Here is a 26,460-nt window from a genome sequence, read left to right as displayed (position 1 = left end):
AGGGAACAGCACCAGCCCTGCCCCAGCCCCACCAGCAGGACCCTAAACCCAGAGACCTTGGTGCGCTCCAAACCCACCCTGGGCCCAAAAACACGGAATTGGGGAAAAGCTGCCGCTGTCGCCACTTCCCAAAATCAGAGCAGGGACTCTGAAGAGGGAAGTGCTGCGGTTTGGGGCTCCACTCCCTCCTCCCCCAGCCGATAAAGGGACGTCCCTGAGTGCGGGGACAGGCAGATTCCCGATGCCACCGCTCCGGAGGTGGCACTGCCAGAGCCACCGCCACCACCAGGTAACGCCGTGGTTCTCCAGGGATGGGAAAGGATGGGAATTCTGGGGACAGGGATGAGGGGTGGGGGTGGCTCGTGGAGGATCTCTTTGGGATGAGCCTCATCCATCTCCTGCCTGGAGCCAGGGAAGTGCCTGGAACTCCAGGAATCAGGTCCAGACTTGGAGGAGGTCACATCCATCCCTTATCCCGAGGAACGGTGTCCCCCCACCCCATGGTCCCTGTTTCTCTGGTTTTTGGGATGTGATGGAGATGAAGGGTCCCACACCGGGGATGTCCCCTCCCCATGCTCATTCCTGTGCCAAAAAAGTGACTTTTGAACTGCAGGGATAGGTGGGAGATTGGGAAAAAATTCCTTCTTCTGAGGGTGGGAAGGTTCTGGAACGGAATTCCCGGATTTGCTGTGGCTGCCCCATTCCTGGAAATGTCCAAGGCCAGGCTGGACAGGGTTTGGAGCCACCTGGGACAGCGGGAGATGTCCCTGCCCATGGGAATGAGATGAGATTTCCACACCTCCCATCCCAACCCATTCCTTAAATCCCATTTAGGGACACCAGGGACACTTTCCCCACCCCAGGTCGCCCCAAGCCCCATCCAGCCCCACACCAAAAGCGTTTTCCTAGAAATCTTTCCAACCCTTGGAATTCCGAGCAGCAGGGCCCCACCACAGGCCACTGACCCCGCTGGGTCCCCATCCCGAGGGATCCCCCAGGGGCCCTCAGGAATCGAAACCGGGAGAAACCTGGGAGAAGAAACGAAACTTGGCACCAGCGCAAGTTGGGGGCTGGATCCCGGCTCTTCCTTCCTCTTCCGGCACGAATCCCGTGACAATTTGTGGCCTGACATCGTCCCCCCCTCCAAGCTCTGACACCCAGGGGCCACCCCAGCCATTCTCTGTGCTCATAGTCTGGAAAAAAATCCCAAGTTAAGCTCTCCGGAGCGGGAAATCCAGCCCGAAATCCAAGGAGCAGCAAGGAAATTGGATACAGATGTGGGAAAAGGAGGTATCGGAGAAGGAGGGAATGGTGTAGAGGGAAAGGCCGGAGAGGGGGGGCTGGGAGAGGCCTCGTTCCTCAGGGAGAGACCCAGGAGTGCTCAGAGGAGGATCGGAGCTCGCAGCAATCCGATCGCTGATTTCCGGGATATTGGGGAAAAGTTCGGGGTGAAATTATTCTGGTTTGTCACAGAACGATGCGGGGCGAAAGTGAAAGGAATGTCAGGAGTTCGTCTGGAGCTGCAAAGATGTTTTAAATAATGCTCTGTTTATTTTTGTATTCCTCTTCTTTTTCTTGGTTTCTCTTTCTTCTTCTTTTTCTTCCTCTTTTTCTCTTTTCCTCTTTTCTTTTTTTTCTTTTTTCATTTTTCTTTATTTTTCTTTTTCTCTCCCTTTTTTCTTTTTCTTTAGTTCCCCTTCCTTCCTTCCTTCCTTCCTTCCTTCCTTCCTTCCTTCCTTCCTTCCTTCCTTCCTTCCTTCCTTCCTTCCTTCCTTCCTTCCTTCCTTCCTTCCTTCCTTCCTTCCTTCCTTCCCTCCTTCCCTCCTTCCTTCCTTCCTTCCTTCCTTCCTTCCTTCCTTCCTTCCTTCCTTCCTTCCTTCCCTCCTTCCTTCCTTCCTTCCTTCCTTCCTTCCTTCCTTCCTTCCTTCCTTCCTTCCTTCCTTCCTTCCTTCCCCTTTTCCCTTCCCTTTTGTTTTCCCCCCTGTTGAGGACTGCCATGATTCCAGCGGGATTTATCCCACCCATTCCAAGTTCCTCAGCCACCTCCTCTTGTCCCCAGGGCCCCCTGTGCTGTGACACCGTGTCCCCCATGTCCCCCGGCAGTGCCACCATGCGCCTGCCCCGCTGCCTCGTGCTCCTGGCCAGCCTCGTCCCGCCAGGTACGGGGACAGTGACACCCTTGGGATTGTCCCCTCCAGGATTGGAGGCCAGGATTGGCTCCAGTGGGTGGGAGTAGGAGCCAGGCAGGAACCTGGGGGGTCCCATGGCTGCTCCTGGAGGGATTTGCCATGATCCCATGGTCCTGACAGGCAGGGATGGGGTGACAAGGGGACAGCCAGGCCATGGGAGCAAGGACAAGGCGTCAAAGAGAGGAAATAAATTTGGGACCCCAGGACATCTCTTTCCCCTTTTTCCCTCATTATTCACGCCCAAAAGATCCGGCTTTTCCCAGTTATCTCCCCCTCCACCCCAAAACCTCCTCTTGGGAAGGGTTTATCCCAAACTCCGCCTCCTCTCCCACCTTCCCCATCAAGCACGGGTGACATGTCCCCAGGGTGTCCTGGACAAGTGGGGACACTTCTGGCTCCCTGATCCTGATTTTCCCTGGCGCAGCCCTCGGCTCCTGGGGGGTCTCCTACCCCGCGTCCCTGCAGGCCAGCGGGGGGTCCTGCCTGGTTGTCCCCTGCACCTTCAGCTATCCCGCGGATGTGACAACCGCCAATGGCATCGTGGCCATCTGGTACAAGGACTACGACGGCCAGCGGAGGGTTGTGTTCCACTCCGCCACCCCCCAGGATGTGGATCCCCATTTTGGGGGTCGTGCCCAGCTCCTGGGGGACCCCACGGCCCAGAATTGCACCCTGCTGCTGCGGGGGGTGACACCGGGGGACAGTGGCCTCTACAGGTTCCGCTTCGAGATCATCAACGGCGACCGCTGGTCGGCGTCGCGGGATGTGACCCTGAGGGTTTCGGGTGGGTAAAACACCGAAATTCCCCAAAAATTCCCTTCTTGCCCCATTCCATGAGGTCATCCTGCCCTCTGCTCTCCACCCCAGAGGATCTGGAGCGTCCCAGTGTCACCAGCAGTGAGGAGCAGACCGAGGGACAAAGGTCCACCTTGGAGTGCTCCACGCCCTACTTTTGTCCCAGGGGTGACATCGTCCTGCGCTGGGAGGGCTACGACCCCCAGGTGTCCGAGGTGTCCAGCCACATCCAGCTGGACACCAGCGGGGTCAGCCACCAGGTGACCCTGACCAGCTCCTTCACCTGGAAGGACCATTCCAAGAAGCTGCTCTGCGTGGTTTCCGATGGATCCAAGAGGGCGAGCACGGAGGTGGTGCTGCGGGTCAGGCGTACGTGGGGTGGGGACAGGGGACACCTCTGTCACCGCCACCACTGCCACGTCCCCCTCCTGCCACCCCCTTCTTCCCTGCAGCATTTTCCTCCTGCTTCTCCCTCCCTACCTTCTCCCTGGCCACATCTGTCCCTTAGGTGCCACCTCCTGTCACGCACGTCCCCTTTTCCATGCCCCAGGGTGGTGGCAGCCCCCTGTGCCCACCACGTCCCTCTGTGTCCCCCACAGATGCCCCCAAGGACACGCAGGTGTCACTGAGCCCTTCCTCAGGGAACATTGGCGTGGGTGACACGGTGACCCTGAGCTGTGAGGTTGGCAGCAGCCACCCCCCGGTCTCGGGGTACCACTGGTACAAGGATGGGGTGGCCGTGGGCACCGAGCGGGTGCTGGCCCTGCGGGGGGTGCGCCGCGAGGACCACGGGCGGTACCACTGCGAGGCCCAGAACACCCTCGGCACCGGGGTGTCACCTCCTGTCACCCTCCGTGTGTTCTGTAAGTGCCACAGGAGCTCTGCCGGGGCGGGACATCGCTGAGTGTCCCACACTGGGGTGGCACGGGCTGGGATGGAGGTGGCCGGTGCTGCTGGAGGTCTGGGAATTGGGTGTCCGTGTAGGAGGAGGGTGGTGGCCCTGTGTGTGCCACACCTGTGCCCATCTCTTGGTGATCCCAGAAAACGGGGAGAGATTTCCAGCCAAGGACTGGGAGCAGAGCTGGGAAGGGGTTGGGAGCTTGTGGAGATCCAGAGCTGTGCTGGGAAGGAACCTTAGGGATCATTCCCACCCCTATGGGCACAGACAATTCCCACTATCCCAGGTGGATCCAGACCATGTCCAGCCTGGCCTGGGACACTTCCAGGGATCCAGGAGCAGCCACAGCTTCTCTCGGAATTCCACCCCCACAGGGAAAGGAAGAGTTTGCTCTTCCCACCAGATCCCACAGCAAACATAAATCCCAGCCTTCCCTTCCTGAGCTAGAATCCCACAGGGATCATCTCCCCCCAGATGCGTCCCTGTGCTCCCCCCAAAACCCCCCCAAGCCCACCCTGAGAGGTGAAAGACCTTTCCCCTCCCACCATGGTTTGGCCCCCAGGGCTTTGCTCTAAAGCCAGGTGTCCCCAGCTGGTGGCAGGGGACAAACCCAAATGTCCCCCAGCTCTGTTGTTGGGGCTTCCATCTTCTCCCAGGCTCTGGAATGGGGGATTTGGGGTGGGCGTTCTGTATTCCTGTCCCCTGGGCCATCCTGAACCTGTCCCTTCTCCCTCAGCCGCAGAGATCTCGGCCAGCCCCGCAACCGAGGTGCTCGAAGGGACGGCCACCACCTTGTCCTGCGATGTCCCCGGGCGAGAGGGACATCCTGAGGAGCTGACCTACACCTGGTACAAGAACAGCGCGTGGCTCAAGGAGGGTCCGGCCCACACCCTCCTCTTCCCCGCGGTGGCCGCCGGTGACGCCGGCTACTACTCCTGCCAAGTGACCAACAGCCAGGGCAGTGACACGGCCCAGGCCATCAGCCTCAGCGTGACATGTGAGTGCCACCAGCTCCTGCCACATGGGACTGTGCAAACCCCCCAAAATCCAGGAAATCCCCCCAAAAAATTCATGACAAAGCCTCTTCCTGAGCACCCCAGGGGTAGATGAGGGGGTCGGCCCTGCTGGTTGAATTTTATGGGGATACAACAAATTTTGGCCATGGGGCAGGTGTGAAGGCGACGTTAAGTGACATTTGGGACGTGTCCATCGCAGCACCTCCCACTAATCCCCTCCATTCCATAAGATTTGGGGGGGGGGTTTCATGGAGAATCCAGCAGGATAAGAACAGCTCAGGAGGTTTTCAGGGGGAAAGTCACCCAGCCACGGCTTGGTTGTGACAATTTTGGGGTCAATCTGACCTGGTGACACATGGGACAAGAAGATTGTGACATCCAAGATGGGTAGGGGGACACTTCCTATCCTTGGAAGAGCCCAGGCCAGGTTGGATGGAGCTTGGAGCCACCTGGGCTTGTCGAAGATGTCCCTGCCCCTGGGACCAGCTGGGATTTAATGTCCCCTCCAACTCTAACCACTCCGGGATTTTCCCTGTGACCACACCACGAGGACATCCCAACCTCAGCATCCTCTCCCATCCCACAGATCCACCCCGAATTCCCACCCTCACGCTCTTCCAGGAGACCCAGGGTGGCCGGCTGGTCATCGTCCGCTGCACTGTGGACAGCCACCCTCCGGCCACCCTGGCCATCGACCGCGACGGCACCGTGCTGGCCACCAGCGGGGCGCAGGTGGCCCTGGGCCAGAGGCTCGGTGTCACCACCTCCCACAATTCCCTGCGGCTGGAAATCCGGGATGCGGGACCCCAGGACAGTGGGAAGTACGGCTGCACCGCCAGCAACGTCCACGGCAATGCCAGTGCCACCAAGGTCCTGGTGACCCGCGGTGAGTCCCGAGGTGACACGGCTGCTCCTGCATTTGGGGTGATGATGAATCCCCAAAACTGGGGGGGACACGCAGCCCCACAGAGTTTGGGAGACCCCTGTGGTGGCACTGGGGGACATCGGTGTCCTGGGGGCTGTGTGGTGTCCCCTCCTCAGCAGGGTCAGAGCTGCTTTTGGAGCTGGAGAGGCTCCCGGGTTTTGTTTCCCAAAATGCCAAAAATCAGTAAATTTATCCAAATTTTCCTGCCCCATCCATCCCCACCCGTCACTGCCCCCTGACCCCCAAGTCTGGATCATTTGGGGTGACAGAGGCAGCAGAAGGAGAAAAAAGTCCCCCAAACCCATGTCCAAGAGGAACATCCTTTAGGATTCCAAAAAAACCCCAAGAGAGACCTCAAGATCCAATTCCAGAGAAACCAAACCTGGATTTGGGTGCCCCAGATGGGGAGCTGGAAGCTGGACAAAGCCCAACCAGTGGGAAGAGGGGACAGGGTCTGTCCTGGGAAAAAGTCACCAGGATGCACTCGGAAAAAGCGGGAAAGGGTCAGAAAAGGCCCCATTGGCCTGTGCAGTGTCCCCAGGGAATGTCACCCCCCCCAAAGAAACATGGTGAGGGAGGAGACTCAGGGAAGCCCAGCAGGGAATTGTAGCTGGATGGATTCATGGGAAGGATTTCCCTCCTTTCCTGAAATCCCTCTCCCTCTGCTCCTCCAGCTGCAGGGCTCCTGATCCAGCCCTCGGCGGAGGTGACAGAGGGGACCGCGGTCACCCTGACCTGCGTGGGGACAGGGGACACAGAGGAGGAGCCACTCTACACCTGGTACAGGAACGGCCGGAGGCTCCAGGAGAGCTCGTTCCCAACCTTGGAATTCCCATCCATTCGCGGGGACGACGCCGGTGCCTTCCAGTGCCAGGTCCGGAGCAGGAATGGCAGCGACACGTCGGAGGCTGTCCCACTCCGAGTGCTCTGTGAGTGTCCTGTGGGAATTCCAAAGGGTCCTGGGGCTGGGCTGGGGGTGCTCCCACCCTGAGGTTTCCCCCATCCCCACCAGCCACAGCCGAGGAGCTCTTGGGCGGGAATGTGGGGAGGGTGGAAAAGTCCCTTTGGTGGGTAAATCTGGGAGTTCTGGGGAGGAGGAATTTGGAGAATTCCCACCTTCCCAAGAATTTTAGGTACAGTAAACGATCGTAGGACCATTAATGGTTTGGGCTTGGGGGACCTCAAAACCAGTCTCGTTCTGACCCCTCTGCCACGGGCACGGGCACCTCCCGCTAGACCAGGTCCAACCTGGATGTCCAAGAGTTTCTCAGGCAGCATTGGGAGCATCAATCCCTTGGATTCTGAAGGTTTTCCCAATGGAGCCAGTGTGTTTTGTCCCTGGATTGGATTGGGAGAGACCTCAAAGTTCTCCTCATTTCAACTCCTCTCCCCTTGGCAGGGACACCTCCCACTGCCCCAGATCATTCCAAACCCCACCCAGCCTGGATGATCAGGAGGTGCTGGAAGCATCCATCCCTTGGATTCCAGGGGTTTTCCCGACCTCACAGATCCAGTTTTCCCCCACAGACGCCCCGAGGCAGCCGGTGCTGAGCTCGTTCCTGCAGAGCCAGGGCGGGCGCCTGGGCATCATCCAGTGCTCCGTAGAGAGCGATCCCGAGTCCAACCTCACCCTCCGGAGAGGGGACGATGCCATCGCCTGCACCCAGGGCTGTCCCCAAGCCACCAGCCCCAGGGTCCACGTCACCAGGTCCTACAACAGCCTGAAGGTGGAAATTCGGGATGTGGTGGTGGAGGATGAGGGGATTTACGTGTGCCAGGCTGGGAATTCCCAAGGAATGGCCAGCGCCACTGTGGATTTCAAGGCTGACAGTGAGTGGGGACAGGGGACAGGGGACATTGTGGCATCTGGGAATGTTCTGAGGGAGGGGAGCGTAGGAAGGGAATGCTGGGGAAGGAGGCAAGTTCAGGAGATGGTGGCAGGAGGAGCAGAAATGTGACATGGAAATGCCATGTGTCCACGAAACCCAGACATGGAAATGCCACATGGAAATGTCACATGTCCATGAAATCCAGACATGGAAACACCACATGGAAATGCCACGTGTCCATGAAACCCAGACATGGAAATGTCACATGGAAATGCCACATGGAAATGTCACGTATCCATGAGACCCAGACATGGAAATGCCACATGGAAATGTCACATGTCCATGAAATCCAGACATGGAAATGCCACATGGAAATGTCACATGGAAATGTCACATGTCCATGAAATCCAGACATGGTGGCATCCCCATGACATTCCAGCCCCTGGTGGGGATTCCCTGGCTGTGTGTGACAGGAACACCGAGCAAAATGTGGCCAAGGGATGTCCCTGGGCTGGTGGCACTGCCAGGCTCAGAGCTGTCCCCACCATGGCACTGTGGGATCAGCTGGAATTTGTCCTCTGGGGTAGCCACGCTGTCCTTTGGTGGCTCTGGGGGGTTGTCACCCCACCACTGACACCAGACTCCATTTCCTCCTGCCCACAGCTGCCAATGTCACCGTGTCCCCCTCCCGCCGTGTGCTGGAGGGTAGCAATGCCACCCTCACCTGTCACCTGAGCAGTGGCTCCACAGCTGTCCCCAACGTCACCTGGTACCACAACGGGCAGCAGATCTCCACGGGCTCGGCCACCTCACTGGTGCTGCAGCCGGTGGTCAGCAGGGACACCGGGCTCTACCGGTGCCGGGCCAGCACCGCGGGCGGCAGCCGGAGCTCTCCCGACGTCCTCCTGGAAGTGCTGTGTGCGTCCCTTTCCCTTCCCCCTTCCCTTCCCCTCCTCCCCTTCTCCCCTTTTTCCTCTCCCTTTCCCTTTCAGTTTCCCCTTTCCCCTTCCCCCTCCCCTTCTGTTTCCCTTTTCACTTCCCATTCCCTTTCCCTTTTCCTTTCAATTTCTCCTTTTCCCTTTTCCTTTCCCTTTTCTGTTTCCTTTCCCATTCCCTTTCGCTTCACCATCCTCTTCTGTTTTCCCCATTCCCATTTCCCCTTTCCCCTTTTTTTTCCCTTTCCCTTTCCCCTTTCCCCTTTTCACTTTCCCCTTTTCCCATTCCCATTTTCCCATTCCCATTCCTATTTTCCCTTTCCCCTTTCCACTTTCCCCTTTCCCTTTTCCCTTCTCCCTTCTCCCTTTTCACTTCTCCCTTTTCCCTTTCCCCTTTCTCCTTCTCCTTCCTTTCCCCTTCTCCTTCCTTTCCCCTTTCCCCTTTTCCCTTTCCCCTTTCCCCTTTCCCCTTTCCCCTTTCCCCTTTCCCCTTTCCCCTTTCCCCTTTCCCCTTTCCCCTTTCCCCTTTTCCCTTTCCCTCTCCTCCCACCCTTTCCCAGAACCCCAGAGCAGTGACCCCTACCCTGGACCCCTCTCCCGATGGGGTTCCCAGCCTCTCATCCCACTCCCCCTCGCAGACCCCCCTCGGGACGCTCTCCTGACGGCTTTCCTGGAGGCCGAGCAGGGCTCCCTGGCCATCTTCCAGTGCTCCGTGTCCAGCAACCCCCCGGCCCAGCTGGCCCTGCTCCATGACCAGGAGCTGGTGGCCACCAGCGCCGGCGGGAGCAGCCCGCGGGTCACCGTCTCCGCTGTCCCCAACTCGCTGCGGGTGGAGATCCGGGAGGTGACACCGGCCGATGACGGCAGCTACCGGTGCACGGCCACCAACGCGCACGGCTCCGCGGAGCGACGGCTGTACCTGCGCGTGCAAGGTGGGGAGCCCGGGATTCGGGGATCGGAGTGGCCCATCCCATGGGAATGACCTCGGGTCTGTGCTCCCAGTGCCACCAGATCCCACCCAGTGCCACCAGATCCTTCCCAGGAACCAGAGTGGTCCATACCATGGGAATGACCTCATGTCTACGCTCCTAATGCCACCAGATCCCACCCAGTGCCACCAGATCCCCCCCAGTGTCACCAGATCCCACCCAGGGATCGGACCGGCTCATCCCGTGGGAATGACCTTGTGTCTGTGCTTCCAGTGCCACCAGATCCCACCCAGGGACCAGAATGGTCCATCCCATGGGAATGACCTCATGTCTGTGCTCCCAGTGCCACCAGATCCCTCCCAGTGCCACCAGATCCCTCCCAGTGCCACCAGACCCCACCCAGTGCCACCAGATCCCTCCCAGGAACCGAGTGGTCCATACCACGGGAATGACTATGTGTCTGCAATCCCAGAGCCACCAGATCTCTCCCAGTGTCGCCAGATCCGTCCCAGTGCCATCAGATCCCTCCCAGGAACCAGAGCAGCCCATCCCATGGGAATGACCTCATGTCTGTGCTCCCAGTGAACCACCAGATCTCTCCCAGTGCCACCAGATCCCACCCAGGCATCAGAGGGGTCTATACCATGGGAATGACCTCATGTCTGAACCCCTAATGCCACCAGATCCCTCCCAGTGCCACCAGATCCCTCCCAGTGCCACCCCCTGTCTGTATTCCACCACCTCAGCCCTGAGCATCTCCAGGAGGAGTTGGGGACACCCTAAGGGGACAGGGAGCACCAGTATCGCATCGGAGCTGTCCCAAATCCTTGGATAGAGTGGGAATATCGCACCCCACAGGTTATGGGAGTGACGAGGGGACACCGGCAGTGCCGAGCTCTGCCCTGTCCCCTCTGAGCTGGCACTGTCCCTGCTCCAGCCACCCGAGTCCTGATCTCACCGTCCTCGGAGGTGTTGGAAGGTGATAACGTGTCCCTGATGTGTCAGGTGGCCGGAGAGCCACTGGGTGACACCGTCTACTCCTGGTACAAGGACAGCAAGTGGCTGCAGGAGGGTCCTGACAGTGTCCTCGTGCTGTCCCGTGTCACCAGCGCTGCCTCCGGGCTCTACCACTGCCGGGCCCAGGGCTCCACGGGGACCAGCATGTCCCCCGCTGTCACCCTGAGCGTCTGCTGTGAGTGGGACCCGCCGGGGGACCGAGGGGATGGGATGGGATGGGATGGGATGGGATGGGATGGGATGGGATGGGATGGGATGGGATGGGATGGGATGGGATGGGATGGGATGGGATGGGATGGGATGGGATGGGATGGGATGGGATGGGATGGGATGGGATGGGATGGGATGGGATGGGATGGGATGGGATGGGATGGGATGGGATGGGATGGAACTGGGATTATTTAAGATGAGAGAAAATGAGATGAGATGGGATGGGATGGGATGGGATGGGATGGGATGGGATGGGATGGGATGGGATGGGATGGGATGGGATGGGATGGGATGGGATGGGATGGGATGGATGGATGGATGGATGGATGGATGGATGGATGGATGGAACAAAATTGGGATGGGAAGGAACTGGGATTATTTGGGATGAGATGGAATAGGGATGAAAAGGGGTAGGATAAAATGGGATGGGGAGGAAATGCAATGGGATGGGATGGGATGGGATGGGATGGGATGGGATGGGATGGGATGGGATGGGATGGGATGGGATGGGATGGGATGGGATGGGATGGGATGGGATGGGATGGGATGGGATGGAACCAATGAAATAGTGCCAATGGGATGGTGCCGTTGGGACGGGATGATACCGCTGGAATGCTGCCCTTGGGATGGTGCCAACAGGATGGCACCACTGGAATGGTGCTGAGACTGGTTGGTGCCAAGGGGATGGCACCGCTGGAATGGCACCGATGGGATGGTACCACTGGAATGGTGCCACTGGAATCATGCTGAGATGGGAGGGTGCCAATGGGATGGTGCCAAGGGGCTGGCACCACTGGAATGGCGCCACTGGAATGGCACCGATGGGATGGCACCAGTGGGATGGCACCGATGGGATGGCACCGATGGGATGGCACCCTGCTGATGCTGGCACCTCGCTGGTTCCCGGGCTCTCTGGGTGCATCCTCGGGTCTCTCCCACCCTCCCGGGCAGACCCCCCACGGGCACCGGTGCTCAGCACCTTCCTGGAGCCCCCGTGGGGCCAGCGCGGGATCCTGGAGTGCTCCGTGGACAGCTCCCCGCCGGCACAGCTGGCCCTCTTCAAGGACGGGGCCCTGGTGGCCTCCACGGCGCTGTCACCGCCTGTCCCCCGGCCACGGCTCAGTGTCACCTCGGCCACCAGCGCGCTGCGTGTCCGCATCCACCCCGTGGTGCTGCAGGACGAGGGCGAGTACCGGTGTGTGGCCACCAATGCCCACGGCAACGCCAGCGCTACCGGGAACTTCTCCGGAGGTGGTGAGTCACTGGGGATGGGATGGGATGGGATGGGATGGGATGGGATGGGATGGGATGGGATGGGATGGGATGGGATGGGATGGGATGGGATGGGATGGGATGGGATGGGATGGGATGGGATGGGATGGGATGGGATGGGATGGGATGGGATGGGATAGGATGGGATAGGATGGGGTGGGATGGGATCCATGGGATGGGATGAGATCCATGGGATCCATGGGATAGGATCCATGGGATGGGATGAGATCCATGGGATCCATGGGATAGGATCCATGGGATGGAATGAGATCCATGGGATCCATGGGATGGGATGGGATTCATGGGATGGGATGAGATCCCTGGGATCCATGGCACGGGATGGGATGGGATCCATGGCACGGGATGGGATGGGATCCATGGGATGGGATCCATGGGATGGGATCCATGGGATGGGAAGGGATCCATGGGATGGGATGGGATCCATAGGATGGGAATGGGAATGGGAATGGGAATGGGAATGGGAATGGGAATGGGAATGGGAAGGGGATGGAAAGCTGCAGGCAGTAGATGGAATGATGGGATTGGTGAGATGAAGGGATGGGAATGGGGGAGGGAATGTGGAAAGCAGCTGGAATAGGATGGAGTGGACGAAAATGGGGAAAAAAATGGGGAAAATCCTTGTTTATGGCGGTGGAGGTATTCCCAGAGAGCTGCAGGTGTCCCAAGCATGTGGCAAAGGGACAGGGCTCTGCTTGGATGTGATTCCAAGGGCTGGCTTTGCTGTGTCCATCCACGGCACTGCTCTGCTGCCATCACCCCGGGAATCATGGAACCATGGAGTCATGGAATGGTTTGGGTTGGGAGAGACCTTAAATCCCATCAATCCTACCCCTGCCATGGACAGGGACAACTTCCACTATCCCAGGCTGCTCCAAGCCCTGTCCATCCTGACCTCGGACACTTCCAGGGATGGAGCATCCCTAACAAATCCATGGGAACACCATGGGAACGGTGTCACCTGTGGGTTGTGGTGGCCATTCCCTCTTTTTACTGCGCTGCAAATCCCTGACTTTCCCACTCTGGAAAGTGAGGGATCCCCACTTTTTCCTGGAAATTGAGGGATCACCATTTTTCCTGCAAACTGAGGGATCACCATTTTTCCTGGAAATTGAGGGATCACCACTTCTTCCTGGAAATTGAGGGATCACCATTTTTCCTTCAAACTGAGGGATCACCATTTTTCCTGCAAACTGAGGGATCACCATTTTTCCTGAAAATTGAGGGATTGCCACTTTTTCCTGCAAATTGAGGGATCACCGTTTTTCCTGGAAATTGAGGGATCACCACTTTTTCCTGGAAATTGAGGGATCACCACTTTTTCCTGGAAATTGAGGGATCACCACTTTTTCCTGGAGATTGAGGGATCACCACTTTTTCCTGGAAATTGAGGGATCACCATTTTTCCTGGAAATTGAGGGATCACCATTTTTCCTCCCCTCCCGTGCAGCCGCCCGGGTCTGGATCTGGCCGTCCCCAGACGTGCGGGAAGGGGACACTGCCACCCTCACCTGCGCGGTGGCAGGAGGGGACCAGGAAGTGCTGAGCTACACCTGGTACCGGAACCAGGTGTGGCTGGGCACCAGCTCCTCCCAAAACCTCACCTTCCCTGGGGTCACCGCCTCCGACGCCGGCTCCTACCAGTGCTCCGTACGGACCCCAGCCTGGAACCACAGTGCCACCCCTGCCACCCTCAACGTCCTCTGTGAGTCCCCAAGGGCACCTTCGTGTCACTTGGTGTCACCCCTCGGTCGGTTTGTGCGGCTGGAGAGGTGGGGCAGAAAGGCCTGGTTTAATTTGGGGGGATTAATTAATTAGGGCGGCTCAAAAAATTTCTTCCAGAGGATAATTAAGGCAAACTTTACACCCCAGACCTGCCCAGGGACTCCAGAACCTTCTCCAAGTTTCCTTGTGCTCCACACCAAACCCAGCAGGAAAATCCTTGGCTTTAATGCTGGATTTAGGACTTTTTTTTATCCCTGACTGGGAAAATTAAAACCAGACTTTGCTTAAAAAAAAAAAAAAGAGGAAAAAAAAAGTTGTTGAGAGTCAGAACGTGAGAATATTTTTTCCCCTTTTTTATGAGAAAAAGATGGTGTTAATTTATAAATCTTCCTGATGAGTGTGGGACGGAGGCTCTGGAGTGTGGGGAATCCCTGGCATGAAGGGGCTGGAGCAGCAGGAAAAGCTGAGGGAGCTGGGAAAGGGGCCTGGAGAAAAGGGGGATCGGGGGGACCTTGTGGCTCTGCACAGCTCCTGCCAGGAGGGGACAGCCGGGGGGGTCGGGAACAAGGACAGGACAAAGGGGCACGGCCCGAAGCTGTGCCAGGGGAGGTTTGGGTTGGATATTGGGAATTTTGGAATTTTCCCTCCTGGAAAGCACAGCAGTGGAGTTCCATCCTTGGGATGTGGCACCTGAGGACGGGCTCAGCGGTGGCCTGGGACAGCGCTGGGGGGACACTTGGACTCGATGAGCTCAGAGGGCTTTCCCAACCCAACCAATTCCATGATTATCCCGTTCTCCACGTTTTTCCCGCCCCGCAGACCCCCCCAGGAACCTGCGGCTGCAATCCTTCGTGGAGAGCAGCCAGGGGACCGCCACCATCCTGCTGTGCGCCGTGGACAGCCACCCCCCGGCCCAGCTCACCCTGCTCAGGGGGGGACGCCTGGTGGCCTCCAGCCCCGCCAGGGGAGGTGACAGCCCCCGGCAGAGCATCCGAGTGTCCTCCTCTCCCAACACGCTGCGCTTGGAATTCCGGGAAGCCTCGGAGGAGGATGAGGGCGAATACGAGTGTCGGGCACGGAGCGCCCTCGGCGACACCCACGCGTCCCTCACGCTCCGGGTGCAAGGTGAGGAGGGGGACAAGGGCTTGGGGACACTGCCAGGGGGGTGTTGAAGGGCGCAGGATTTGGGGTACCCAATTTTGGGGGAGCTGGAGGTTGGGGACACCAATTTGGGGCTGGGGGCTTCAAAGGGAAAAGGTGACCAAAATCTTCTCCGCTCCCCGCAGCCACCAGGGTGCTGGTGCGACCCTCGGCCGAGGTGGCGGAGGGGACAGAGGTGACCCTGACGTGCCAGGCCCCTCACGCGCAGCCGGGGACCCTCTACACGTGGTTCAAGAACGGGCGGTGGGTGACAGAGGGACCCGAGCCCTCGCTGGGGCTCCACGGCCACCGCTCCGACGCGGGGCTCTACGGCTGCCGGGCGGGCCGGGGGCCCCGCGCCCCCCCCGTGGCCCTCGCCGTGCTCTGTGAGTGGGGGGCGACACCTCCGGGGGGGCGGGAGGGGACACCCGGAGACGCCACCCCGGCGGGGATATCGCTGCCCGGTCTTGTGTCGCCACCCCGCGACACGCAGCGACAGCGCAGCCCCTGCCTGGGGGTGACCTCCTCTCCCCCGCCGCTTGTCGCCCGGCGGGGTGTGAGGGGACACGCGCTGTCCTTGTCGCCGCAGATGCCCCGCAGGAGCCCAGCTTTGTGGCGCTGGTGGAGCCCCGCGGGGGGCGACAGGCGGTGCTGCTCTGCTCGGCCGACGGTGTCCCCCCGCCGGACATCGCCGTGAGCAGGGGACAGGGCCACCCACCCCTGGCCACCAGCCTCGGCCCCTCTGACCCCCGCTTCGAGGTCCGGGCCACCCCCACGTCGCTGCGGGTGGGGATGGCGGGGCTGGAGCCTGGGGACGCGGGGCTCTACCTGTGCTCGGCCACCAACAGCCGCGGCTCGGCCACCGCGTCCCTGCGGCTGCAAGTGCCAGGTGAGGTGTCCCCGAGTCCCCAAGGAAGGTGTGGGGTTGTCCCCGTGGGAACGGCGCTCTTGGCGCTCCCCGGGCGCTCTGGAGTCCCCAATGTCCCTCCTCAGGGGTCACGCTGACGGTGGAGCCCTCGCAGGAAGTCCCCGAGGGTACCAGGGCCACCATGAGCTGCTCGGCCACCGCCTGGGGGGACAAAGGTGTCAACTACACGTGGTACCGCGACGGGAGGTGGCTTTGGGAGGGACCGTCCGGCTCCTTCGTCCTCAGCCCCGTGTCCAGCGCCGACGCCGGCTCCTACCAGTGCCAGGCCAGCGGGACATGGGGCACGGCCACCTCTGTCCCCCTCAGCCTCAGCGTCCTCTGTGAGTGTCCCCAGCGCCACCAGGCGCTCCCGAAGCCGCGTGTCCCCAAGCCCCTGCCACACGTGTCACCTCCGCAAGGCAAGGGGAGTTTCCTCCTCTTCCTCTTCCTGCCCTGCTCCTCCCCCTTTGGGGATTTTGGGGGTTTTTTAAGGCAGATTTGGCGACAAAATGCTCCAGAGCTGAGGAATTTTCTGGTTGGGTGTGGAATGAGGGGCTGGGGAACATGGGAGGCCACCAGGGTGGGGATGGATGGGGTGGGGATGAGCCAGGATGGAGAAAGGATGAGTTAGGAAGCTCTCGGTGACCTGGGGAAGGGGATTTGGGGTATTTTTAGGATTGGTCCTTCAGAAGTTGGATTTGAAGGAAAAAGCTCCAACCTGAGGGGTTTTCCAGCTGGAGGTGGGAGCAGAGGGTGTGATGATGATCCAGGCTGGAAGAGGGATGCAATAGGAAGCTTTTGGGAAAGGAATTTGGGGCTTTTTTTTAGGATTGTCCCCCAAAAATCAGATTTAGAGCCCAAAAGCTCCAAGTCAGGAAGATTCTCCAACTTTGGGGTGGCCAGACAAGTACTGGAGAGGGTTTGAACGGGACAAATCCGGGGCCATTTTAAACCACTTTTGGTGGCCAGCCAGGCCAGCTGCGAGTGTCCCACCCCGTGTCCCAGTGCCACCCTCGCTGTCCCCTCCCAGACCCTCCTCGCGCCGTCTCGGTGAGCACCTTCCTGGAGAACCAGAACGGACACGGGGCCATCGTGCTGTGCACGGCCCAGAGCCACCCGCCCTCCTCGCTGGCCCTGCTCCACCACGGCCACCTCCTGGCCACCAGCCTGTCCCCTGCTGTCACCCCGGGGGTGCGGGCCACCCCCTCGCACAACGCCCTGCGCGTGGAGCTGGTGGCTGTGGGGACAGGGGCTGGGGGACGCTACGTCTGCGTGGCCACCAATGCCCTGGGCAACGCCACGGCCAGCGCTGACTTCGATGTCCACAGTGAGTGGGGCCGGAGCCTCAACGGGGACCTGGAGATCCCAAAAAATCCCTGGAATTGGGAAATGGAATGGGGACAAACGGCAAAATAGGAGGGGTGGCACTTGTGGCTGTGTTGGGGACATCTCCTGTCCCTGGTCGGGTGGCCTTTAGGACAGGGGATGGTGGCAGCCAGGAGAAATTGTCCCCACCTGTGACTTCCCCCCATGTGTGTCTTCACCCCAAATGCTGCCTGTCCCCCACTTTGTCACCCCAGTGTCCCCTTCACCCCTTTTGGGGCACCCCAAGGTCTGGGGGTCCCGCTGGCACTGTCCCCATCTCTGTCCCCAGCTCTGAGCCACCTGAGGACCTTCCGTGTCCTGTCCGGGCTGCTCGTGGCCATCGTGGTCATCGCCACCGTGGCCCTGCTGGCCATGAAGGTGTGGCCCAGGTGACGTCCTGGATGGGGCGGGGTGGTGGGACAGGGACCCCAGGGTGGCACAGGGACCACGGGGTCAGGGGACAGGGACCCCAGGGTGGCACAGGGACCACGGGGTCAGGGGACAGGGACCCCAGGGTGGCACAGGGACAGTGACCCCGATGTCATTAAAAGGACCCACAGGGTGGGGGAACAGGGACCCAAGGGTGGCACAAGGACCCTGGCATGAGGACAGGGACCCCAGGGGGGCACAGTGACCATGGGATCAGGGGACAGGGACCCTGGGATGGGGGGACAGGGACACCGAGGTGGGACAGACACCCTGGGATCAGGGGGACAGGGACACCAGGGTGGCACAGGGACTCCAGGGTGAGGGGACAGGGACCCTGGCATCGGGACAAGGGCCTTGGTGTAGGGACAGGGACCCCAGGGTGGGAGGACAGGGACACCAATGTCATTAAAAGGACCCGCAGGGTGGGGGAACAGGGACCCAAGGGTGACACAGGGACCCTGGCATAAGGACAGGGATCCCAGGGTGGCACAGGGACCATGGGATCAGGGGGACAGGGACATCAGGGTGGGACAGTGACCCTGGCATGGTGACAAGGCCCCGGAGGTCGTGGGACAGTGACCCTGGCACGGTGACAAGGCTCTGGGGGTGGTGGGACAGTGACCCTGGAGTGGTGACAAGGACCCCAGGGTGGTGGGACAGTGACCCTGGAGTGGTGACAAGGCTCCCGGGGTGGTGGGACAGTGACCCTGGAGTGGTGACAAGGACCCCAGGGTGGTGGCAGCTCCCTGTGCTCCCTGGCAGGATCAGGAAGTTCCGGAGCTGGTCCCGTGCCGAGGACACCCTGGAGCTGAGGAGCAAACAGAACCTGCCACAGGTGGGGACATCGGTGGGGACAGCTCTGGGGACAGCCCTGGGGACATCACTGGGGACAGCCCTGGGGACAGCGCTGGGGTTCCCTGAGCTCTCGGGAGGTCCCTTCCGGGAATCCCCGGTGTGGGAATGGGATGTGGATCCAGGATCCAGCCTGGTCTGGTGGCCCTGTGGTGCCACTACAGCCGTGGCTGTCACTGCCACCTCTGTCCCCTGGGGACAGGAGGGACAGAGCCTGTGGGGACCCAAAATCCCCGTGCCAGCCTCATTCCAGAGGGACTTCATGGCACAGAGGGATGACAGCCCCTCCCAGGATTTCCTCTGTCCCCAGGGAGTGTCCCCAGCCATGGGAATGGTGTCCCAGCTAAGGACAGGTTGTCCCCAGGTATGAGCAGTGTCCCCAGACACAGACAGGGTGTCCCCAACCATGGCAGAGTGCCCCCAAACATGGACAGGATGTCCCCAGACGTGGACAGGATGTCCCCAGACACAGACAGGGTGTCCCCAGACACGGGCAGGGTGTCCCCAGAAGAGGATAGGGTGTCCCCAGAGACAGGCAGGGTGTCCCCAGACGTGGACAGGGTGTCCCCAGACATAGACAGGGTGTCCCCAGACATAGACAGGATGTCCCCAGCCACTGGCAGGGTGTCCCTGGCCAAGGGCAGGGTGTCCCCAGAAAAGGACAGGGTGTCCCTAGACATGGGCAGAGCACCTCCAGACATGGACAGGGTGTCCCCTGCCGAGGACTGGGTGTCCCCCATCATAAGCAGTGTCCCCAGACAAGGACAAGGTGTCCCCAGCCACTCCCAACCTTTTCCAGATGGATGGAGCATCTTGACCCGGTGGCTCTTGGTCCCCCGGCCAGCTGTGGCCGCTGGAATTTCCCGATCCTGGCTGGACCCAGGGACTCCCCCGGGGATCCCCCGGCCCCACTCCAGCCCCTCGTCCCTCCCCGATGGATCCAGTGACACCTCCGGGCTGGGAAACACCGGGACAAGAATAAAATCCAACCTCCTGGTGCTGGGCACGTCCTGTTTGTCACCACCTGTCCCTTTTCCCTGCCATCCATCCCGGTGTCCCCTTGGAGAGGGGGACACTGGGGTCCCCAAGCCACCCGTGTCCCCTCGGTGCCTGGGATGAGGGGACCTGGGGCTGGGGACTCTGCTTGCTGGTGGCAGCTGGGTGTCCCCTCTGGCCGTGTCCCCTCGGCCGTGTCCCCGCTGCCGTTAGAGGTCACCCTGAGGCCACAGGACACGGGATGTGGCTTTGGGATGCGGAGCCGGAGCTTCCTGGGAATGGGGGGATTTGGGATCGGGGCTCCCGTGGGTGTTTCGTGCCCCGCTCTGTGCCCGTTCCGCTGCCAGAGCAGCGTGCTGGGCTGTCCCCACCCCTGTCGCTGTCCTTGTCCCTGTCCGTGTCCCCTTTCCTGTCCCCAGTCCTGCCTCCGTGCCAGCCCTGGTCCCTGTCCCCATCCTCATTTCCATTTCCAGCCCCTGTCCCCACCTCCAGCCCCGTCCCTGACCCCATTTCTCTCCTTGTCCCCATCCCTGTCCCCTCTTCTCTCATTATCCTTACCCGTGTCCCCATCCCTGTCCCCACTCCGTCCCCTGCCCAGGGCCAGCACGGCCAGCAGGGTCACGAGCAGGGTGGCAGGGCGGTGACAGCTCTCTGGCAGGGTGGTGACAGCGCGGAGGCGACAGGGCGGTGTCACCAACCCTCCCCCCAGCTCCAGCGCCGCCTCCTCCCCGCGATCCCCGCGAGCACCGAGGGGCAGCGGGGTCAGACTTTGTCACCTGCGTCCGGCTGGTGACAAAGGTGACCCGGCCGCTCCCTCCCTCGGGCTGGCGCTCACCTTTCCAGGGACCCTCCGCTCCAGAGCCACCGCCCCCAGCGCCACCACCCCCAGCGCCACCACCCCGCGTCCTCCTCGGCCACCTGCGCCCGCCGAGCCCCCGGCGCGGCTCCCTCCCCTCCTCCTCCTGCTCTTCCTCCTCTTCCTCCTCCTGCTCTTCCTCCTCCTCCTCCTCCTCCTCCTCCTGCTCTTCCTCCTCCTCCTCCTCCTGCTGCTCTTCCTCCTCCTCCTCCTCCTCCTCCTGCTCTTCCTCCTCCTCCTCCTCCTGCTCTTCCTCCTCCTTATCCTGCTCTTCTCCCGCTTTCCTGGCCTGGAGCTCGAGAATTCCAGCCTGGATTCCCCGTGGAGCGGGATCGGGATTGGGATCGAGATTGGGATCGAAATTGGGATTGGGATTGGAATTGGAATCGAGATTGGGATCGGAATCGGGATTGGGATAGAGTCGGGATCGGGGTCAGGATAAGGAGCGGGATAGGGATTGGGGTCGGGATTGAGATCGGGAGGGGGAAGGAGAGCGGGATCAGGATTGGGATCGGGATTAGGATGGGGATTGGGATCGGGAGCGGAAGTGGGATCGGGATTGGGAGCAGGATTGGGATCGGGATCCTGGGGGGTGTTGGGGGCTGCCGAGCCCGCACAGGGAGCGGGAAGAGATCCCGGCTGTTCCCAGCAGGGCAGGGGTGGAATCCTGGGATTTGGGGGGCTCAGGGAGGGACTTTGGGGTCGATCCCAGCGGTTCTGAGAGTCTTCATCCGGCCTGGAGCCATGGGAACAGGCGAGCTGGGAAAGGCGGGGAGCAGCCGGGAACGGGTTGGGGTGCCCGGCTGGTTTAATCCGTGCCAGCCCTGCAGGAAATGGGGTGCCCGGCTGGTTTAACCCGTGCCAGCCCTGCAGGAACTGGGGTGCCTGGATGGTTTAACCCGTGCCAGGCTGCGGGAACACCCGGGACAGAGGGGGATCAGGAATTGGGGTGCCTGGATGGTTTAACCCGTGCCAGGGCTGCTTTAACCCGTGCCAGGTCTGTAGGAAATGAGATGCCAGACTGCTCTAACCCGTGCCAGCCCTGCAGGAATTGGGGTGCCTGGATAGTTTAACCCATGCCAGCCCCGCAGGAACTGGGGTGCATGGCTGCTTTAACCCGTGCCAGGGCCACAGAAACTCCCGGGACAGAGATAGATCCGGAATTGGGGTGCCTGGATGGCTTAACCCGTGCCAGGGCTGCAGGAACTACCAGGACAGAGGCGGATCAGAAATTGGGATGCCTGGCTGCTTTGACCTGTGCCAACCCTGCAGGAATCGCGGTGCCAGGCTGCTCTGACCCGTGCCAGCCCGTGCGGCGGGCACGGTGCCAGCGATTACCTCCGGGCGCTCTCTGAGCTCCCTCCCGTCCCCCCTCCCTCCCCGCCCGGCTCCGGAGCCGCGCACGCTGAGCCAAATCCTCCCGTCACATGGAGGCCGGGCCGTGCCGAGCGGGGCCGGGTCAGGAGGTGAACGGGAGGCCACGGCTTTGCCACCGGGCCCAGGAACGTGCTCGGCGTTCCCCGGCGCAGCGGGGCCGGGATTTGCTGCCCGCCCCTAATCCCGGCCGGGCGGCGGGGCCGAGCAGGAGGGGACAGGAGGGGACAGCGGAGCTGGTGGCTCCTGGCGGGGTTGTGACCGCGCTGGGGGGGGTGGGAGGTGTTGGGTGGGCTGCCTGAGTGTGGGGGTCCCATGGAGGGTGACACCCGTGTGAGCGGGGTCACGGTGGCTCCGTGCGGGGTGACCCCCTGTGAGCATTGTTTTGGTGTCCCCGTGCAGGGTGACATCCCTGGGAACGGTGTCACAGCGTCGTCGTGCAGGTGTGACCCCCTGTGAGCAGTGTCACGGGGTCCCCATGCAGGTGTGTCCCCCTGTGAGCAGTGTCACAGTGTCCCCATGCAGGTGTGACCCCCTGTGAACGGTGTCACGGTGTCCCCATGCAGGTGTGACATCCTCTGTGAATGGTGTCACAGTGTCCCCCACGCAAGTGTGACACCCTTGAGAGCCTTGTTTTGATGTCCCCATGCAGGTGCGACCCCCTGTGAGCAGTGCCACAGTGTCCCCACCCCGATGTGACCCCCGTGTCCCTCCCTGGGTCCCCCCCAGATCCCAGCAGGGCGGGGTGCGGGAGCTCTCTGGGGACATCGTGTGACAACCCCATTGTCCCCTTTAGGATCCCCCCGGGATTCCCAGGACTCTCCCTGCCGTTGCAGCCCGCCTGGCTGTCCCCGGCAGTGTCCCCTGCATGTCCCCACGCCACACCCGCTAAATCCATGCCACCTCATCACCCGTGACCTGGGGACAGCACAGCTTGGTGGCCCTGTGGGGACACCACGCGTGGGGACATCCCCCCAACTCCGCCATCCCTCTTTGGGTGGCAGTGACAGCGATGACTGGACAGGCCACCACCTCCTTGTCCCCTTGTCACACGTGGCTGTCCCCTCCTGCCGAGGGGTGTCCCCAGTGGGGTCGGGGTGTCCCTGTCACCCACTCCTCCTCCGGGAGGAGTTCAGGGCTCTGTCCCCTCCCCCCTTCTCTGTCCGGGGTCACCCCAAACCCAAACTGGGGAGGGGGGAGGGGTGTCCCATGGTTGTGTCCCCCCAACCCCCCCCAAATCTGCTGGGTGCCTCAGTTTACCCCTTGCACGGGATCCGTGGGGAATGAGGGGGTTCGCCCCCCCCAGCTCCCCCCTCCTGGGGACCTTGGTGTCACCCCCGCCATGGGAGGGGACACGGGGAGGACAAGGGGGGGCCGAGGGACTGGAGAGGGATTCCTGGAGCTGGGATCACTGAGGGATCGTGGAGATCGGGAGGGAGAGGGGATCCCGGGAATCGGGATGCTGGGGGTGGGGGCGATCCCAGGAGCGGGATCCCAGGAGTGGGATATCCCAGGAGCTGAATCCCAGGTTTAAGTTCCTAGATTTAGGATCCCAGGCTTAGAATCCCAGGAGTGGGATAACCCAGGTTTAGGATCCCACGAGCTGGATCCGATGGAGCAGGGATGCCAGGATAGGAAATTCCAGGAGCGGGATCCCAGGATTGGGATGCCAGAGGAGGAAATCCCAGGGGCAGGATCCGAGGAGAGGGATCTCAGAAACAGGGATGGCAGAGATGATCCCAGGAGCAGAATCCCAGGACTGAGATGAAAGAGGAGATCCCTGAAGATCCCAGGAGCACGATCCCAGGAACAGGGATGGCAGAGGAGGAGATCCCAGGTTTAGGATCCCAGGATCGGGACTCCAGGTTTAGGACCCCAGGCTTAGAATTCCAGGAGCGGGACCTCACGTTTAGGATCCCAGGAACGGGACTCCATGTTTAGGATCCCGGGTTAGGATCCCAGGTTTAGGATCCCGGGTTTAGGATTCCGGGTTTAGGATCCCGAGTTTAGGATCCCAGGTTTAAGATCCCAGTTAAGGATCCCCAGTTAAGGATCCCAGGTTTAGGATCCCAGGTTTAGGATCCCAGGTTCAGGATCCCGGGTTTAGGATCCCAGGTTCAGGATCCCAGGTTCAGGATCCCGGGTTTAGGATCCCAGGTTTAGGATCCCGAGTTTAGGATCCCAGGTTTAAGATCCCAGTTAAGGATCCCCAGTTAAGGATCCCAGGTTTAGGATCCCAGGTTTAGGATCCCGGGTTTAGGATCCCGGGTTTAGGATCCCAGGTTCAGGATCCCGGGTTAGGATCCCAGGTTCAGGATCCCGGGTTTAGGATCCCGGGTTTAGGATCCCAGGTTCAGGATCCCGGGTTTAGGATCCCGGGTTTAGGATCCCGGGTTTAGGATCCCGGGATCGCGGAGGGATCGGGGCTGCCCGGCCCCGCCGCCCCGCGCACGGAGCTGTCCCCGCGGCCCCCGCGCTCGTTCGGGGTGGGGACACCGCGGGTGGCAGCGCTGGCCGGGTCCCCCCGGTGCGGGCGGGCTCGGCCACGGGCTCGATGTCGGGGCAGGGGTGCCCAGGGGGGCTGCGGGACCGGGACCCCCCGATTTCGTTTAATTCCTTTTAATTTCGTTTCATTCCTTTTTATCGGAGCGGGCGCGGCGGGGCCGGGCCGGCAGGAGCGCGCCCGCTCTCGGGCGACCTTGGCGGGGTTGGGGACAGCCAGGCCCGGGGCTGGGGTGTCCCCAAGGCCTGGGGGGGTGTCCCCAAGTCGCTCGCACCGGGGACACCCCGAACTCGCCGGGCGCGGCCGCTCCGGTAACGAAACCGGCGCCGCCCGGGCTCAGCGCGGGCCCGACGGGGCTGGGGACACACAGGGATGTCCCCGAGGGTGGCCCCGGGGCAGCCACCCCGTGACAAAAGGCACCCACGGTCCCGCGGGGACACCGCGGTGTGGGCACGCTGCTCGGGTGTCCCTGCACGGTCACACTGTGCCACTCGCACCCAGCCGGGTGTGAGCGCGGGTGCGGCCACCCTGATGTCCCCAAACCCGCCACCCCGGGGACAGGAGGGGTGGCCGGTCACGCTCTGCCCACGTGGTTGCCCCGTGGCCGTGTGGCCGTGTCCACTCACACCAGCCGGACACGGTCCCACGGCACCTGTGGGCATTGCCCTCGTGTCCCTTCGTGTCCTCTCACTGTCTCCTCGTGTCCCCGCACAGTCCCCATTGTCCCCTCACTTTACCAGTGTCCCCACACCTACATGGGGTCAGTGTGTTTGTCGCGCAGTGTCCCCGTCCCCTCGTGCCTCCTCACAGTCCCCTGGGGTTTTGCCCGATGTCCCCTCACAGTCCCCTCGGTGTCCCCTCACGGTGTCCCCGTTGTCCCCTCACAGTCTCTGGGGGTTTGCCCGGTTCCCCGTGTGTCCCGACAGCTCCCGGTGTCCCCACACAGCTGCTGGTGTCCCCACACGGCTCCTGGTGTCCCCACAGCTCCCGGTGTCCCCACAGCTCCCGGTGTCCCCACACAATTCCCGTGTCCCCGCACCGTCACCCCGTGTTCCTACACGGCTCCCCCATGTCCTTGAACTTGTCCCCGTGTCCCCTCACGGTCCCCCCGTGTTTCTGCCATGTCCCTACACCGTCCCCTCGTGTTTTCGTACCCCGCGTGTCCCCACGCAGTCTCTCCATGTCCCCACACTGTCCCCCGGTGTCCCCACACAGCTCCCGGTGTCCCCGCACTGTCCCCCGGTGTTTGTCACGGCTCTCCCATATGCCCGAGTTTCTCCCCGTGTCACTTCACATCCTCCCGTGTCCCCACGCTGTCCCTTTCTGTCCCCGCACAGTCTCCCCGTGTCCCTTCACGGTCCCCCCGTGTCCCCACAAAATTCTCCCAATGTTTTCTCACAGTCCCTCGTGTCCCCTCACGGTTCCCCCGTGTCCTTTCACCGTTCCCTGTATCCCTCCACAGTCCCGCCGTGTCCCCTCACAGTTCCGTGTCCCCACGAGTCCCTTCACTGTTCCCCCCGGGTCCCCTCACAGTACCGTGTCCCCGTGCAGTCCCCCCGTGTCCCCTCAGTGTCCCCCCGTGTCCCCTCACAGTCCCCGATGTTCCCTCACAGTCCCCGTGTCCCCTCAGTGTCCTCCCGTATTTTCACAGCCCCTCCATGTCTCTTCACCGTCCCCCGTGTCGCCTCACGGTCCCCGGTGTCCCCTCACGGTCCCCCATGTTTTCACAGCTCCCGGTGTCCCCTCACCGTCCCCCGTGTCCTTTCACGGTCCCCCCGTGTCCCCTCACAGTTCCCGGTGTCCCCTCAGCGTCCCCCTGTGTCCCCTCACAGTCCCCGGTGTCCCCTCACAGTCCCGTGTCCCCTCAGTGTCCCCCCGCGTTTTCACACTCCCCCGTGTCCCCACGCTGTCCCCCGGTGTCCCCCCACTGTCCCCGCACCCGCCGAGGCCCCGCACCGTTCCCGGGCTCCGCCGCTCTCTCCCGGCCCAGGCCCGGCCCCGGGGGTCCCTCGGCGGGGTCCCCACCCGGAGCTGTCCCCGGGGCAGCCGTTCCTTGGCGGGGACGAGCAGAAGGGTCCCCCCCACTCCCGGTGCCCCCCGAGCCCGGGGCCCACCGGGAGCGGCCGGTTCGGTACCGGGGGAAGCCCCGGCTCCGCTCCCCGCAGCCAGGCCCGGGGCCGAGCCGAGCCCACCGAGCCTGGCCTTACCTCCATCTCCGGGGCACCGGGAGAACCGGGGGGGTGCGGATCCTGCTCTAAACCGGGAAAATCGAGGAATTCC

The 26,460-nt window shown here is 61.7% G+C and overlaps 1 protein-coding gene across 1 annotated transcript; it reads left to right on the top strand.

The window, feature by feature from the left end:
- Positions 1-162: 162 nt before the first annotated feature.
- Positions 163-19,450, top strand: SIGLEC1 (sialic acid binding Ig like lectin 1). Its single transcript, XM_059845547.1, has 22 exons — positions 163-289; positions 2,060-2,159; positions 2,614-2,973; positions 3,057-3,353; positions 3,584-3,847; positions 4,619-4,879; positions 5,485-5,784; positions 6,498-6,752; positions 7,351-7,653; positions 8,316-8,570; positions 9,226-9,519; positions 10,454-10,708; positions 11,695-11,997; positions 13,484-13,738; positions 14,578-14,883; positions 15,045-15,284; positions 15,488-15,787; positions 15,892-16,146; positions 16,836-17,132; positions 17,460-17,559; positions 18,362-18,434; positions 19,251-19,450. Exons 1-22 carry the CDS (start codon positions 242-244, stop codon positions 19,266-19,268), a joined length of 5,139 nt encoding a protein of 1,712 aa, XP_059701530.1. The 5' UTR covers positions 163-241; the 3' UTR covers positions 19,269-19,450.
- The last annotated feature ends 7,010 nt before the right edge of the window (positions 19,451-26,460 follow it).

Source organism: Haemorhous mexicanus, chromosome 4, assembly GCF_027477595.1.
Source record: "Haemorhous mexicanus isolate bHaeMex1 chromosome 4, bHaeMex1.pri, whole genome shotgun sequence".
In the NCBI taxonomy this organism is placed as follows: Eukaryota; Metazoa; Chordata; class Aves; order Passeriformes; family Fringillidae; genus Haemorhous; species Haemorhous mexicanus.
This window is presented reverse-complemented; position numbering and strand designations above follow the sequence as displayed.